Here is an 18,310-nt window from a genome sequence, read left to right on the forward strand (position 1 = left end):
TGTGGAGTTGGCCCCTAGCCTGGGAACTTCCATAAGCTGCAGGTGCAGCCCTAAAAAGCAAAACAAAACAACAAACAAAACATTATTGAAGCCATGTTGTAATTCCGGAGCCATAAGTAAACTTTGGCCTCTTACAGTAGTTATTTTTGGGCTCCCCATCAAGGGTGCCAGATAACCAAAGTGAACACCCTTCATATGATTAACTGGAAAAACATTTCATGGACAGTGACAGCAGAAACCCATTGAGCCATTCACTCTGGCTCAGAGCCACATCGGCTGTTGTTTCTCTAACGCCACGTCTTCTCGGGATAAAGGAGGCTCAGGAGACCCCATCTGACTTCTCCGGCTATTGAAAACCCACAGTGCCTTCTTTGTCGTGCCGGAGCTTAGGAAGGGTGCCTCAGAGCGAAGACACGGGATAGATCAGAACACATCCAACAACCTGCTGTGGGAACCTGTGAACTCGGGCCCTCTGACCAGTGATCCACCCCCCAAAAAACATGCTGTCCAAGGCCTCATCCTCCTCTGCATCTCTCCTAAAAGCTAGCCCAGGACCCATCTTCTGTGCCATATACCTAGTCAACATTTTGAGCATTTGAACCTCCACTAACTTGATGTTACTGCCACGCTATCCTCACAGCTGCTGTATTTCTCCAAGTGCTGTCCTGTGAGACTCACACCAGAACTGCCTGACGCTTCCCACAGTTCAGGTTCCTAGGTCCCACTGCAGACCTCCTGGCCTAGAATCTTCTCTTTTAATAAACAACCTGGGTAATCTAAGAAACACCAGTGTTTTTTTAAATACCGTTTAGAATTTTACTAAAAGAAAGAAAAAGGCAAAATCTTAACCACAATGAAACTTGGTTCCTCTTACCTTAGAAAGTGATTCACCTCTAAAGTGATCTCTGAAATGCATTTTGGGCAATTGCTGGAACCTTCTGTGCAACCCTCCCCTCACCACCCTGGGACAGTTGCAGTGAGCAGGGCACAGCTGGTCTGCTGGATAAAACTCGTAGCCATGCTGGGAGACTGATTCTTAGCTGGCTCCTCAGACAGGGAAGTGAAAATCCCTTCTTTAAAAAAGTTGCCACAATACCAGCCACGCTGATGATTTGTGAAGCTTTTGCCCTGATGGGGAGCAAGATAGGAAGGTCAATTCAGTAAAACGATGAAGCCCGGGCTGACTTTGAGAAAGGACATGGGCATGATTGAGGCCACAGCAATGGGCAGGGTTGAGGCAGCACAAATGAGTCACACAAGTCACTCAGGGAGATGTGAAAGATTCTCTGGGGTTCGCCAAACAGAGCGGAGGGTTAAGAGCTGAGGGAACAGAGTAACACAGGTGCAGGATGGAGGCAATTCAGGAATGACCCAGTGCCAAGGCTGGGGTGGGACCTCGAGGCTAGAGGGTCAGATGCTGAGGCCAGCTGGGGCCAGTCTGCAGAAGGTCTACAGGTTTCCACAAATAGACTCTGCTGCTCATTTTCTATATTTGACTTTGTCTGACCCATGAGGCTAAAGCGACTTCTGAACACAATCTGACTTTTAAAAATGCTTGTTGGAAAGCTGAAGTATGAATGTACCTTGTCATTTAAAAAGCAAGCATAACATACTCAAAATCGTAACATACTATGAGATCTAAAACGTTTGTTAGTTTATCTCACAAAAGCTTCTTTCAAAGAGAAAGCCCTTGGTCCCAGATTCAAATCAGTATTTTGTAACAGAGCATCAATAAGGGCTCAAACTGGGTTTTAATGAGGTGGAGCCCACTGAGGGAAGAAGGAGGCAGACAGGAGCAATGAGATTTCAAGCAGGTTTATCCAGGACGGAGTGGCCAGTGAGTACTGAACTGAGAGAACTCAGGCTCCCTGCAGCTTATGGAAAGGGGTAGTTTCTATTTTTAGCACAGGTTTCTCCCACATGGAGAAACTGAAGATACAAGTTATGTTGTTACAGGAGTTCCCCTCATGGCTCAGTGGTTAATGAATCCAACTAGGAACCAAGAGGTTTCGGGTTCAATCCCTGCCCTTGCTTGGTGGGTTAAGGATCTGGCGTTGCTGTGAGCTGTGGTGTAGGTCGAAGACACAGCTCGGATCCTGCGTTGCTGTGGCTCTGGCATAGGCGGGCAGCTACAGCTCCAATTAGACCCCTAGCCTGGGAACCTCCATGTGCCCAGGGAGCAGCACCAGAAAAGACAAAACAGACAAACAAACAAGTTATGTTGTTACAATTTAACAGTTTCTCCAGCTATTATTGTCTTCCAGCTTTGTGTTTCATTTCCTATAGTTACCCGCTAACACTCATTAGATTCTTTCTCAAAACTTTACTAGTAAGAATCTGAATTTATTTCCTTCTCTAATCTTCATAAAAGTAGGACTGAAAGCTTTGCAAACAAGGACATTTTCTCATAGCAATAGGATACAAAGTAACCTAAATTTTTTGGACTACCTTTTTAAAGAACTTTTCTTTTTAGAAGATGAGGATGTATTTTGGATTAAAGTAGTGTAGTAGTGTAACTACCTCTTACAATGGCTCTCACAGTACAGATGACAAAAGATTTTTCCTCAAAATAAAGCTTGATGGAGTACCCCTCGTGGCTCAGAGGAAATGAATCTGACTAATCCATGAAGACGCAGGTTCAATCCCTGGCCTCACTCAGTGGGTTAAGGATCCCGAGATGAGATGCCGTTAGCTGGGGTGTAGGTTGCAGATGCCGCTCAGATTCAGTGTTGCTGTGGCTGTGATGTAGGCTGGCAGATGTAGTAGCTCTGGTTCAATCCCTAGCCTGGGAAACTCCATATGCCTCAGGTGTAGCTCTAAAAAGACTAAATAAATAAATAAAGCATGTTAAAATGCATGGCCTTCAGCAGCACCTTTCCCATTGGCTTCCTCCTACAGGATTTCAAACGGTTCGTGATGAAGACCACAGCTCCACTCTTTCTTGCTCTTCCTGACAAAGCCCTCAGAAAAAAGTGAAAATGGAAATCGGTCTGTTTTAAATACCTTTTAAATAAGGGTGTCATTTACTCATAAGCCTCGTGGAGACAATTTAAATTATTTTAAGCTTTCTGGGAACTTACCCACCAGAAGAGACAATTACAGTGGTGAAGGGGATAAAAGGCACATGTGCTGCATGAATAAAGGAGTTGCTTAAGCAAACAATCCAGGCATACCTCTTTCTGCATTTTTATGCTAAGAGGGAAATTTATAGATTTCCAGGAAAACCCATCCAATAGCTGACTAATACCACCCCTTGCCTGCCATAATTCCAGAAGCTCTTTTTATCAAAACTCAAGTTATTCATGGAGCCTGTGATGAGATGGTTTTCAATATGAAGCACTTCCACAATAAACATTTAGCTCAGATTTTAATTTAGGCCAATATTGTAAAATCTTTATAACTGAAGTCAAACCAGGGTCAGCATTAGCTAGACGGTCCAGCAGGCTGCTGTGTTCATCTTCTGCTCCTACATCCTGGTTGATAGTTTCAGAGCCCCTCCACAGAGGAGGGAACCCACTTCAAGCAGAAGCAGAGTGGGCACTGGGCCCTGTTCGCATGTGCAGGGGGAGAAGAAGAGTATGAAGAGGCGGTCCTTAGACCCCACAGGGGTGAGGACCAGGTGATCCCAGCACAAGGGTGCCCCCTAGAGGCCATGTGGCCAGAACAGACCTGTGGGGAGGAGCTGGAATACCCAAGGCTACTAAAGATAAGCAAATTGGGCTAAGGGTTTATTAGGGCACTAGAGCATAACAGGACCCCCTGCCACCTATTACAAGTAACAGCAACCACTATAACTATCTTTTATTGATCACTTGCATGCCTGTCACAGTATCCATCTCTCTCTCTCTCTTTTTTTTTTTTTTGCCTTTTTAGGGCCACACCCATGGCATGTGGAGGTTCCCAGGCTAGGGGTCAAATTGGAGCTGTAGCTGCCAGCTACAGCAACCACCATATCTGAGCCACGTCTGTGACCTACACAACAGTTCACAGCAATGCCGGATCCTTAACCCGTTGAACAAGGCCAGGGATCAAACCTGTATCCTCATGGATGATAGATTCTTTTCCACTGAGCCATGATGGGAACTCCCATTCATCTCTCTTTTAAGTGTCACATCTTCATTTTATGATTGAAGAAAACAGACTCAGGAGTTTCCACTGTGGTGCAGGGAGTTAAGGATCTGGCATTGTCACTGTAGCGGCTTGGGTTGCTACTGTAGTGTGGGTTCAATCTCTGGCCTGGGAACTTCCACATAGCACAGGTGTGGCAAAAAACAAAAACAAAAACAAAAAAAACCACAACAACTCAGAAACGTGAACCAACTTGCTCAAAATCACATGGTATTAATAAATTGCAAGGACAGGATTTGTCTGTAGGAGGATCTTTACTTGATTTCGTGTGAAGAAGACCCCTGGGAAATCTTCGTACGATAGGACTGACTCAGGAGATTTATAAAAATATAAAGAGCAAAGGCAGGGCCATTAGTCAGATGAGCTAGATTACCCTGAAGGCCTGCTTCTCTCCCCGGGGTCATTAGATGTGATGGCTTTCAGCTCTCTGGGCTCCAGTTTGCCTGTTACAGTCACCCCTCATCTTACAGAAACCAGACTGCACGGCACTGCCCAGAACACAGTGCAAACCCTGAATAAGTAAAACATACTCAGGAGCAGTACCGTGACAGAGATCTTGAATTTTATTCCACCAAAAACTGGAGTCATCGTTAGAGATACATGGTCTACTGGTCTAATTGTACATACAAGCTGTATATCTGCAGGTTGGATTGTTTGCACAATCTTGCATGGACAGCAGTGGGGGGAAGTGGGGAGGAAGAGCCATCAAAACGCAGTTGTCCTATGCCAGGGGGACAAGCAGCCTGACATAATCAACAGCCATCATCCAGCACTCACATTCAGAGCAGCATGATTTTTGATAATGGCCGAGTTACTCTTAAAAGTTATTTTAATTTAGAAATGGGACGGATTTGGGTTTGTGTCCTGGAATTAATCACACTACATGTGTGATAAAAATAAGCAAAGTTCTTCCTTTGGAGGCTATGAGAAATGAGACATGGACAGCATCTAGCATTTGGTAGTTCTTCAACAATTACTACTTTCCTTCAAAGACATTTCTCAAGAGGCAGAGAAGAGTGTGATTACTTAAAATATTTTTTCTAATTAAAAATGTTACCAAATTTTGATATTTAAAGGTACTGGCATCAATTATTTGGAAAATGTACTGTATAGAATCTCTTATTTTCTAATGCCACAAAAAACAGATTTTGCAGGTCTCAGAACTCAAACTATCTAGGTGGATTGTCTATTTAAAGGTATTTTTACCCTGTAATCAAGTTGAAACTTTTTGTAGACAGGGCCTTGTCCATGTAATCATCTAAGTAGTGCTGGGTAAGTAACAGTAACACAGAGATTCAAAATGTAAACACAATAAAGGTGAATCAATATGATATTTTAAAAATAGATTTTAGGAACTAAAAATAGAGTTGCCACACAATCCAGCAATCCCAGCATATGTCTGGAGAAAACTTGAATTGGAAAAGATGCATGCACATCAATGTTCATAGCAGCACCATTCACAATAGCCAAGATACAGAAGCACTTAAGTGTTCCATCGACAGAGGAATAGATAAAGAAGATGTGGTACACATACACAATGGAATACTACTTGGCCATAAAAAAAGAATGAAACAGTGCCATTTGCAGCAACATGGATGGACCTAGAGATTCTCATACTAAGTGAAGAAAGTCAAAAAATACAAATATCATATAATATCACTTTAAGGTGGAATCTAAAATATGATACAAATGAACTTATTTACGAAACAGAAACTGACTCACAAATCTTGAAAACAAACTTTTGGTTACAAAGGCAGGGGTAGGGGGATAAATTAAGAGTTTGGGATTAACAGATACAAACTACTATATATAAAATAAACAACAAGGTTCTACTGTCTAGCCCAGGAAACTATAGTCAATATCTTATAACAACCTATAATAGAAAAGAATATGGAAAAAGAATCTGAATCACTTTGCTGTACCTCAGAAACTAACACAACACTGTAAATCAATTATACTTCAATAAAAAAGACTTAAAATTTTTTTAAATGAAAAAATTTTTTTAATAAAAAATAGACTTTAAGAGACTTTCCAACAGGTTTTGTTGGGTGTACCCAATAGCTAAGGTAAAGTAAATTTTGTCCTCTCTTTTTGTAAATGGACTTAAACTTGAAAAAGGAGCCCTGGAAAAAAATAAGTTGGAATGGGAATTGCTGATTTAGCTCTAACATGGGATGAACATTTTCAAAGAGTTTTAGGAAGTAAGCAGAATTAGGCATACACCCATTACGGATCTTAAACGGAGGTTCTCTAGAAGCATTTGGTCCACAGAAAATCCCTGAACTAAGGAGACCACTGGCCAAAGCAAACACTGTCTAAGACAAAGAGAAGGATATTCTAGTAAAAAACCACTGCCACAGTCTTTGTTGTGTACATTTTCTTTAAATTGCCACAGCATGTGAAAGTTTTCAGGCCAGGGACTGAACTCGTGCCACAGCAGCCACCTGAGCCCCTGAAGTGACAACACCAGATCATTAATCTTCTGTGCCACAAGGGGCCTCTGTGTACTTTTATTCTTTATCCCTTCCATTCTCCTCTCTACCTGCTTACTAAGGGATGATGGCCATTGTAACTGTTATTTTGCTCTCTTACACTATTGCTTGTGCAGCTAACTGGCAGTGTGATGGGGGCATGTTACACTAATGACACCAACAATGATACAATTCAAAAATAGAAAATGTGTCCTTGCACTGAGACAGGGTGAAGCTGCTAATGTATCTCATGCAGCACCCAGGCCCTTTTTTCCTATGTGGGAGCCAGACTCTTGGCCCCAGTCCAGGAAAACTGTCTTGTTAGTCTGTTAGACCCCTGTGTTTGCCTCTCCAGTACACTCAGGGGGTAACATCTTCCAACAGAGTCTGAACGGGTGAGAGAAACACTAGTGAGTTAGGTTCTGAGGCTAACAGTCCATCCATAGGTGTTCAACTCCAGAGACCCTCAACTGTGTCCCCCACTTTTGTTGATGTAGAAAATAGTAAACCAACCAGTTAAAATTCCTTTGCCCAGATAGTTATTGAAATTAGCCAAGCCTTGGACTTTTCCATTGCTAACCAAGGGGAGGCTATGCCAATGCTGACGCTTGACTTTGTACCCAGACTAACACCATGGATGAAATTCGACAACTTCTACCTACACAAAAAAGCAAAATGACTATCAAGAAAGACTTGGGAGTTGCTGAGACTTGTTTTCATGGGCAGACCTGGAAAAATCTATACGGTGCCTTTAGCGTTTCCTCCAACCACTCCCTGTAATACTTGGTTACACTTGTGTATTGCACAGCTTGATTTGTTTATCTGAGGTCTTAAGTCTACATAGCCTCTGTCCCAACAACTGCTCCAACACATGATTTAAAGATGAAAACAGGATTAATTCATCCTGATCAACACACAAATGGACAATCAGACCCACATATGAAATCTTGTCTTCAAAGAGAATCAACCACAGTGGAGGTTGATGGTGCACCACCTTGATGGAGGCCTTTTTTTTTTTTTGGCTATGCTCATGGCATGTGGAAGTTCTCCAGCCAGAGATCAAACCTGCACCACAGCAGCAACCTGAGCTGTTGCAGTGACAATGCTGGATCCTTAACCCGCTGAGCCACCAGGGAACTTAGATGGTCACTTTGTTTGTCCTGGCTGATGGAAGACCCTCACAGGAGCATGAGGATACACAGAAGGTCTATACCCCAGGAAAGTGGTCTCATCCTTTATTGGAATCCATAATTGACATTTAATTGAGAAACAGACTAAATGAATATTCACTGATGAAGTGAGGTATTACAGCATTAAAGTAATTCGACCTAACCTTTCTTTACCATGTTTCGACTTATATTGTTCCTTATGCCAAGCATATGTTTCTCCCTCTTCTTCATTTGACTAGTTACTACCTGTGGAGTGAGCTAGTTGATGGCCCACAGTGTCCCCACAGCTGACACGGGTACCTGTCTGTACCTTGTCCGAGGCCATGAGCCCCTCCTGGGCACAGCGTGTGACTCCATCTGTGAGTCATCAGCACTCAGCCCAGTCTCTGACACATCATATGCCCCAAGAGGTATTTGTTGAGTCAAATTACAGTGTGATAAGAAAATACAGTCTCTCTCCAATGGAAATTATTAGTCTGCTGACACCACTGTTACTCAGTTGAGTTTTACATGTTATTTAAAAGGCCTTTCTGTTGGAGTTCCTGTTGTGGCGCATCAGAAAGGAATCCAACTAGGAACCATGGGGTTTCGGGTTCAATCCCTGGCCTCGATTAGTGGGTTAAGGATCTGGCATTGCTGTGAGCTATGGTGTAGGTCACAGACTCAGCTCGGATCTGGTGTTGTTGTGGTGTAGGCCACCAGCTGTAGCTCTGATTAGACCTCTAGCCTGGGAACTTCCATATGCCACGGGCCCTAAAAAGCAAAAAAATAAAATAAAATAAAAAATAAATAAAAGGCCTTACTGCTATTGAAAGTGGGGTCCAGCTGTGCATCCCTCTAAATCCAATAAAGAGGCAAGATTGGTGGAAAGGATTCAAGTTTGTTTTGTGTCGGAGGCCAGCAACTGAGGGGGGGAAGGGCGGACTCTTGTCCAAAGGCCAACTCCCCCTTGACCGTTAGAGGGTAGGACCTTTTAAAGGGGAGTTTCAGGAGTGTATACAGTGAGGGGCTATGTGCAGACAGTTATCTTGAAATCTGTCTGACCAGCGTCACCTTGATTTAAGTACAGTTCGTTTTCAGTTCTGGGTAGGTTTGTTCCCATTTCCCTGAGGCCAGTTCTCAGGATTGTGGCAGCTGATGTCATGGCCACAGTCTGGTCATCATGTCGTTAACTTCTTCCACCTGGTAGGGGTTTCAGTATCTATGTGACAGCTCACAGGATGTGGCTCAGAATATGATCTACAGCCCTTGAGATGGAGCTAAAGGGCCTTGACTTTGCTTAATGACTAAATGATTATTATTTTGTCTTGTTTAACTGTTTTCCTTTGCGTCTGCATTTTCCCATGTCTCTGATTAAAATTATTCGTTGGCTGAAGTTTTTCCACAGACAAAAAGCAGGCGGAGGACATGGTGGGAAGGACCACAGGGTTCTGCTCCATTTCATTACTTTCCACTGAATTATTTCTCCTGTCAGTTCTGAGAAGAACTGTCCTTGTTTTCACTCAGCTCCTAAGAACTGTTTTCATTCATAAGCCTCGTGAGGTTCCTTCTTGCCATTAGCCCAGGGTTCTTGCTGCCTCCTTCACACTCCCTCCAATATAATAATTTTGAGTTTCTGTAACATATTTTCTCTCCTCTATATGTGTGTTTCCCTCACTCCTTTACATCCTTCTTAGCTCAAGAAACATGCTGTGTAATGTTGTTTTTTGTAAACATTTTATCATGGTAAAAAAAAAAAAAACTTAACACGAGATCTACCCTCTTAACAAAATTTTAGGTGTACCATACAGTATTGTTCTTTTTGTGTGTGTGGGTGATGTGAGGTAATGGACTAAACTCATTAGTTTATATAGAGATATCTAGTTGTCTTGGCACATTTGTTGAAAAATTCATCCTTCCCTACTGAACTGCTTTGACAGCTTTGTCAAGACCAACTGAGAAAAAAAATGTAAACATTTGTTACTGAAGTCTTCTTTATGTTCCACTGATATATAGGCCTGTTCTTAGGCCAGTACCACTGTGTCTTGATTGCTATAGCTCTAGGTTTTAAAAATGTGTTAGGTAAGTCTTCAAACTTTCTTCTTTTTCAAAATTGTTTTGGCTATTCTATATTCCTTGTGTTTATATGTTCTATACATTTAGGATCAGCTTGTCAACTTAAAAAATTATGAGATATTATAAGGATTATTTGAATCTATAGATCAACTTGGAGAATATTGCTGTCTTAACAATATTGAGTCTTTGAGTCTACAAACAAGGACTCTACTTATGTAGATCTTTAACTCTCTTGGGAGTTTTTTTTTAAATAGTTTTTCTGCATATGAGTCTCACACTTTTGAGATTGAATATATTCATACATATCTTATTTGTTTTGATGTTATTGGGAATGTATTATTTTCTCGGTTTCATTTTTGAAATGTTCATTGCTAGCACGTATAAATACAATTATTTTTTGTGTACTTATCTTTTATCCTGTGGCTTTGGCTAAAATTAATGATTAGTTTGTAATCTTCCTCCCTCCCTTCTTTACTTCCTCCCTTCCTTCCCTCCTTCCTCCCTCCTGCCTTCCTTCTTCCTTTCTTTCTTCCTTCCTCCCTCCCTCTTTCTGTCTCTTTCTTCCCTCCTCTCTCTCTTTCTTTCTTTCTTTCTTTCTTTCTTTCTTTCTTTCTTTCTTTCTTTCTTTTCTTTCTTTCCTTCCTTCCTTCCTTCCTTCCTTCCTTCCTTCCTTCCTTCCTTCCTTCCTTCCTTCCTTCCTTCTTCTTTCTTTCTTTCTTTCTTTCTTTCTTTCTTTCTTTCTTTCTTTCTTTCTTTCTTTCTTTCTTTCTTTCTTTCTTTCCTCAATTTCCTACAGCTTCCTTAGGATTTTCTATACATAGGATTATATGATTTGTGAATAAAGACTGTTAAATCCTTCCTTTCCAACATATACAACTTAATTTCTTTTTATTGCCTTATTGCATTGGCTATCACCTCTGTTTCAGTGTTAATAGGAGTAGCAAGAACAGGTATCTGCTATTGTTCCCATCATAGGACTGGGCTTTCACCACTAAGTATCATGTTAGCTATAAGCTTTTCATAGATACCCTTTTTTTTCTTTTTTCTTTTTCAGCTGCACCCATGGCATGTGGAAGTTCCCAAGTCAGGGCACTAATTCAAGTCGCAGGTGGAAACTATGCTGCAGCTACAGCAATGCCAGGTTCTTAACCCACTGTGCTGGGCTAGGGAGTGAACGTGCATCACCAGAGACAAGCCGGATCATTAACCTGCTGTGCCACAGTGAGAACACCCACAGATATTTTAAAAAGTTGAGGAACTTCCCTGCTATTCCTAATTTTTTATCATGAATGGGGGTTGGATTTTGTCAAATGATTTTTCTGCATCTATGAGGTGATACTTTTTAAAATTAATATGGTATATTATAATATTTTTTTGATATTAAATCAACCTTGCATTCCTGTATTCCTGAGATAAATTCCACTTGGTCATGGATATAATATTTTATGCTCCTTAGACTCAGTTTGCTTATTGTTTCTTAAGAATTTTTGATGGGATATAGTCATTTTTTATGTTGATGGGCTCAATTTGCTAATTGTTCTTAAGGGTCTTTGATCTGTGGTCATGAGGGATATTGATCTGTAATCATTCAGTTCAGAATATTGTATTTGGTTTGTGATTTTTTTGACCCAAAGGTTATTTAGAAGGTGTTGTTTAATTTCCATATATTTGAGGATCGCCTAAAAACTTTTCCTGCCATTGATTTATAATTTAATTCTGTTGTAAAAAATACTTTGAATAACTTCTATTTTAAAAATCTATTGAGGCTTATTTTGGGAGTTCCTGTTGTAGCTCAGCAGGTCACAAACCTGACTGGTATCCATGACAGTATGGGTTCGATCCCTGGCCTTGCTCAGTGGGTTACGGATCTGATGTTGCTGTGAGTGGTGGTGTAGTTTGCAGATGCAGCCTGGATCCCATGGTGCTGTGGCTGTGGTGCAGTCTGGCAGCTGCAGCTCCAATTCAGCCTCTAGCCTGGGAACTTCCATATGCCGTAGGTGTGGCCCTAAAAAGCAAAAAATAAAAAAATAAAAATAAACAAAACCAAAAACTATTGAGGATTGTTTCTTGGCTTGTCATGTAGTTTAGCCTGGAGAATGTTTCACATGCACCTGAGATGTATGTGTATTTTGCTATTGTTTATATGTCTGTACTGTAGATGTCAGGTAAGTAACATTGATTAATAGCCCTATTTAGGACTTCTGTAACTGCTCATTTTCAGTCTGGTTATTTTTATCAGTTATTGGTAATGGGATAGAAATCTCCAATGATGAACATCTATTTCTCATTTCAGTTTTTGCCTCATGTATTTGGGGCTCTGTTGTTGGGTATGATACATTTTTAAATGATATATGTTCCTCCCGTTTTGACCATTCTATTATTATGCAATTTCTCTTTGTAATAATAGTTCTTGTCTTAATGTCTATTTTGTCTGATAATGATATAGCACCTTCAATTCTCTTAACATCACTGTTTACATGGTATGACTTTTTCTATAAAATGACAGTAAGCCTTTAACCTCTCTGTGGACTTGACTATAAAGTGTTTTTGTTATAAACAGCATATACGTGGTCCTATTTTCCTATTCAGTCTGAGCATCTTAGCCTGTTGATGGAAGTGTTTGATCTGTTCCCATTTAATATAATTTTTGATATGGGTTTTATAAATGGTTGGATTTATACCTGCCATCTTTCCATTTGTTTTCCGTTCCTAACTTCTTGTTCCTTTCTTCCCCCTTTGTTGATTCTTTTGTGTTTAATGTTTTTTAAGTGTACCATTTTAATTCTTCTGATTTTTAAACTATTTAAAATTTTTTCTTAGTAGTTGCTCTAAAAATTCTGATATGCATGTTACTTTATCACAATCTATTTATGGTTAATTCTGGTGAATTTCTTTAACTTATGGCAAGTTTGTTCCAGCATATCTCTATTTCCTCCCCTTCTTCCTTCCTTCTTTCTTCCTTCTTTTTTCTTTCTTTCTTTCTTTTTATTTTTTTTGCTTTTTTAGGGCTGCACATGAGGTTCCCAGACTAGGGGTCAAATGGGAGCTACAGCTGCTGGCCTACGCCACAGCCATGTGGGATCTGAGCTGCATCTGTGACCTACACCACAGCTCACGGCAATGCCGGATCCCCAACCCACTGAGCGAGGCCAGGGATGGAACCCACATCCTCATGGATGCTAGCTGGATTCTTTTCTGCTGAGCCATGACGGGAACTCCCCCCTTCTACTTTCTGATATTGTTATATATACTATATCTACATCTGTAGTAAACCCAACAATATAATTCCACAATTATTGCTTTATATGCTCTACTATCACTGAAGAAATTAAGAGAAGAGAAAATCCTACTTTCACAGCCTTTTATATTTACCTACATTCACCATTTCAGCACTCTTCATTCCATTTCTTCCTGTAGATTCAAGTTACCTGATATCAGTTTCTTCTAACATGGAGGATTTTTGTATTTCTTCAGGACTACTTTAGTGTTTCTTGTAAGTCTTCTAGCCACGAATTATCTTAGTCTTAGTCTTTATTATCTGGGAATGTCTTTGTTTCACCTTCATTTCTGAAGGACAGTTTTCCTGAACATATAATTCTTTAATTATTGGGTAGGGTTTTTTTTTTGTTTTGTATTATTATTATTATTATTATTATTATTATTATTATTTTTTGCAGCATGAGGAAGTTGCCAGGGCACAGATTGAACCCCTGCCACAGCAGTGATAACTCTGGATCCTTAACCTGCTGAGCCACTGGGGAACTCCTGAACGCAGAATTCTCAGTTGAGTTTTTCTTGCAGCACTTTGCATGTATTCCACTGCCTTCCTGCCCCCCTGCCTCCCTCTTTCTGAGAAGTCACCAGTTGAGCACATTGTTGTTGCCCTCTAGATGACGTCATTTTTTCTTGCTGCTTATAAGAATTTTCTGTCTTTTAATAGTTTATCTGTGATGTCTTTAGATTAGGATCTCTGTGAATTCATCTTCCTTGGGGTTTGATGAGCTTCTTGGATCTGTAGATTAATGTGTTTCCCTCGAGCTGGAGAAGTTTTCAACCATTATTTATTTGAAAAGAAATTTCCAGCCCTTTCCCTTCCCCTCCTCTCCTGTCAGGACTGCCATCATACCTATATTGGGAGTCTTGATGTTTTCCCTTGTCTCTGAAGTGCTGCTAGTTCTTCTTTAATTTTTCTCACTTTCTTCTTCAGATTGTATAGTTTCTATTGATCTATTTCAAGTTCTCGGATTCTTTCTTCTGACTTCTCAAATCTGTTCCTATTCCAGGATTTCCCTGGAAGATCCCTGTTACATTTCTTGCTGGTTTTCCTATATGCTGCTGCTTCAACCAGGATGAAAAGCTCAGTCTGTGAGAGCTGCAGGCTTTTTCCAGTTGCCACTGTGAGTCTGGGTTTTCCATCCTTCACTTCCAAACACGTCAGCCCCTCTTGGCAAACAGAGTGGCTAGGTTTCAGAGCTAGCCCCTCTCCCCGGGACCCCCAGGCTGCATGGCTGGGTGGGGTATGTGTGGCCAGCATCTCAGGCTGCCTGAACACTGACTTCAACTTCAGCAGTCCCGAGAGGTTAAGCTCTTCTCAAATTTTTTTTTTTGTCTTTGTTTTTTTCCCAGAGATCTGAAATGGGTTGTTTTTGACAAATTTGTCTGCCTTTATAGTTGCTTTTTGGGGAGAGGATGTCTATGTTTCACTTCTCTGGAGGTACAAGTCTCATGCTTTCACTTAGACTTTGGCCTGCTAAACATTTGCTGCCATATTGGTTCTTAGATGATTTCAGGGAATTTTAATCATGTGTTTTACCCTACAGTTTTTGGTCTTTTCAGTGGGAGGATCAGTCTGGATAGCTAGTCCGTCTTTCAGAAGAGCATTAATACTTGTCAGTTATTTTCCGGCCATTAAGTGAAATTCTTTATGCAAAGAATTAAGCAAAGTGTCTGTATCATAAAGGGGCTCAATGAACTTATATGAACCCTTGCGTTGTAGGGATTATACGTGCACTATTTTACTTAGTCATATCTCTAATAAAAGGTCAGCAATCCAATTTCAATATTAACCAAAGAAATAGATACTGACCAAGAACATGCAGGTACTAAGAGGGAGTGGGGATGTAGGGCTTTCCCCACCCCACCATACCTCCTCCATCATGGAGGAGGTTCCAGCAGCCGCTCTTTCAGGGTAGCCTGTAGATGATCCAGGAGACCGTGAGGAATTCAATCCATCACAGGGCTGAGGGAGAGAGCCTACTGCTGTACTAACTGGCAGTGGCTCCAATCACAGCGAGGCACACAGATTCCCCAGCACAGACAGGGTGTCCGCCAAGACTATGGGCACCTGTGTGAGTCACTGAAACTGAGAAAGTTTGGGGTTCTTAGTGATATTTGCCCACATGCCAGTTATACACACAGTGAACAATTAAACCGGAATGAAGTCTACCACAAAAATACCTAAAGAACCAAAATTCATTCCATTTAAAGCATATACAAATATACAAATACTTGACAAAAATAAAAGCTTATACACATATTTGTGAAGTAAGTAGACAGTGTTAGGAAAGTTGATCTTTTGGGTTGAATGTTATGACACAGTAAATTTTGTTAGAATGATTGTGAATCTGGTCCTCACAATATCCAGAAACTAACTCAATGCTACTGTAAAAGGCTTCCTCCCCACTTCTACTTTCTTCTCCCCCTTGATCTGTCCTCAACACTCTTCCTACAACCTTCTCTGACCATGTTGCTTCTGCGTAGGGTCTCACTGCTCACACTTGTCCCCTCAATTCTTCACCTTCCGCCTGAACACTCTGGCTTCCACTCCCCTGCCTACCTCTGCCTCATGCCCCCTGCTCCAAGGCCCATTCTCGCTCTCCTCTTTTCCTCTACTCCTGGCACCTCTGTGCTCACCTCCATACCTCTGCTTCTGCCTTTCCTTTGCTTTCCCTGCCCGTCCTACTGCCTCTTTGTCAGGGCACAACCTTTCCTCTACTCTGCTTACCTTTAAAATCTACTTCCTTCCATTCATTCAGCAGACATTTGTTTACACCATGAAGAGTGAGCTCCAAAGGTGTCTTTGCTCATACAATTTACCAAAAAGACACCATCAGCTTTATTCCACATCTAGCCTGCTTATAGCTCCACCCTTGGAGGAAAATTTCGTTTTGCTTCAATTGATACATCACTTTTATCCCACTTTTGACCACCCCCAACTTTAACGTAATGAATAGATGAGCCCTTCACTCCCTTGAAGTATCAGCTATCCTAGGCGAGCCCCCCGGCCTGTGACACTGCATGCAGTTGTGAGAAAAGTAACAAATACATACCCAGAGAAAAAAATTATAATTGCAAGAGAGGGAGTTCCCATTGTGGCTCAGCAGTAATGAACTTGACTAGTATCCATGAGGATGCGGGTTTGATCCCTGGCCTGTTCAGTGGGTTAAAGATCTGGCTTGGCTCTGTCGTTGCTGTAGCTGTGGTATAGGCCAACAGCTGTAGCTCCAATTCGACCCCTAGACTGGGAACTTCTGTATGCTTGCACGTGTGGCCCTAAAAAGACAAAATAATAATAATAATAATTGCAAGAGAAACTCATAACTGAGGTAGTCATAAATTATAAATTATGTTGCATAATATTCTTGTTCTTAAAATCATAGAACTATTAATGTTGGAGTGCATTAATTATTCTGCTTCATGCTGTGCAGGCAGCCAAGAGATAATGGCTTGATTTGCCTTTCAGCCCATTTTTTCTTTTCTTTTTTTTTGGCAACTTCTTTATTACCCATCATCTTCCCCATGTTTTTGCCAGTTAGCCATGAATGCAGAGAGGATGGAATGAAGAATCGGCAGTTATTTTACCCATCCACTCAGCCTTCCCATGCTCATAGGAAAGTGGGTGGCAGGGGGAGACAGGAACTTAATACAAGGTATGGGAAGGATGGGGAGAAAGAGGAAGTTATGGAGTCACTTTTACCCACTTTAGTGGGAAGAAACCAGTCCACCAATCCCTACTGGCCAGTCCAAGACCACACATATTCATTCCAGGGACAAGAAAAAGATACATTCAGATAAAAAGTTATTTGATGACACCCCTGCAGGAAGTTGGTGGGTGAGGCAGGATGAAGAGGATTGGCAAAACCTGTGGGATTGTTTTACCTACATCGTTCTGAATAGGCATTGTTATTGCCTACTCAGAATTTTTTTTTTTTTTCCTTTTTAGGGCTGCACCTGCATATGTAAGTTACCAGGCTAGGGGTCGAATCAGAACTGCAGCTGCCTGCCCACACCACAGCCACAGCAATGTGGGATCCAAGCTGCATCTACGACCTATACCACAGCTTAAAGCTCAAGCAACTTTGGATCCTTAACCCACTGAGCAAGGCCAGGGGTCAAACTTGCATCCTCATGGATACAAGTTAGATTCGTTACTGCTGAGCCACAATGGGAGTGCCGTCTTTTTTTTTTCTTTTTGTCTTTTTGCCTTTTCTAGGGCTGCTCCCTCGGCATTTGGAGGTTCCCAGGCTAGGGGTCTAATCGGAGTGGTAGCTGCCGGCCTATGCCAGAGCCACAGCAATGTGGGATCCGAGTTGCATCTGTGACCTACACCACAGCTCACAGCAACGCTGGATCCATAATCCATTGAGCAAGGCCAGGGACTGAACCCACAACCTCATGGTTCCTAGTCGGATTCGTTAACCACTGAGCCACGACGGGAACTCTGGGAGCTCCTTCTTTACAGAATATTTTACTTAGTGGATATATAAGGTTGTATCACTACTACTATTCTTGCATTCCAAGCAACGTGAAAATTTGGTAAAAATAACTTTGCTTTCGACAAGTCAGTGGACTTATTTAATCTTATCTGTGCTCTAGAAAATAAGAAACAAGTAAATTGGGGGCTAGTTATGTATATATTTGAACTGGGATGCAAGAGGAGAAAATATTTCATTTTCACTGAGGCAAACTGCTGAGAAAAATACAAGTACTTATACTCTTTTAGCTTCCTCTTACCCAAAACATAAATCTCACTGTTGACCACAGCTGTACTGAATCGGTACTTAGCATACTGCATGGGTGCCCGCTCTGTCCACTGATCTTGGCTGGGGTCATACTTCAGCAGCTTGTTGCTTAATCGATCAGGCTCTTCATCAGGAAGATCCATCTGTATGAAATATGACAGCAAGGATAATAACACACCATTTAGAGACATCGGTGAGCACAGGAGTGCAGTTAATCAAAGCAGACAACCAGGGAGATAAACAGAGGTTAACTGCAGTGGACCACACACACACACACACACACACACACGCACGCACGCACGCACACACACACCCACGATGTGGGGTTATATGTACACTGTCAATATCTGAGGAATTTATATTCGTGGTCACAGGGCTAAGGTGTGGGGTTATAGCAAACAACCTGTAGATCTTAGCAGGGAGACAATTAGGCATTTTTTTTTTTTTTAATGAAGCACTGCAAAGC

The 18,310-nt window shown here is 41.4% G+C and overlaps 1 protein-coding gene across 2 annotated transcripts in view; it reads right to left on the reverse strand.

Annotated features, from left to right (window-relative positions):
• KBTBD12 (kelch repeat and BTB domain containing 12) overlaps positions 1 to 18,310 on the reverse strand; it is a 72,685-nt gene that overhangs the window by 35,214 nt on the left and 19,161 nt on the right. For both annotated transcript variants that reach the window (XM_047782473.1, XM_047782481.1), the window contains one exon: positions 17,837 to 17,987. In XM_047782473.1, coding sequence (XP_047638429.1) covers positions 17,837 to 17,987 — 151 coding nt within the window. The remainder of the gene's footprint in view (positions 1 to 17,836; positions 17,988 to 18,310) is intronic.

This window comes from Phacochoerus africanus, chromosome 1 (assembly GCF_016906955.1).
Source record: "Phacochoerus africanus isolate WHEZ1 chromosome 1, ROS_Pafr_v1, whole genome shotgun sequence".
NCBI classification, from domain to species: Eukaryota; Metazoa; Chordata; class Mammalia; order Artiodactyla; family Suidae; genus Phacochoerus; species Phacochoerus africanus.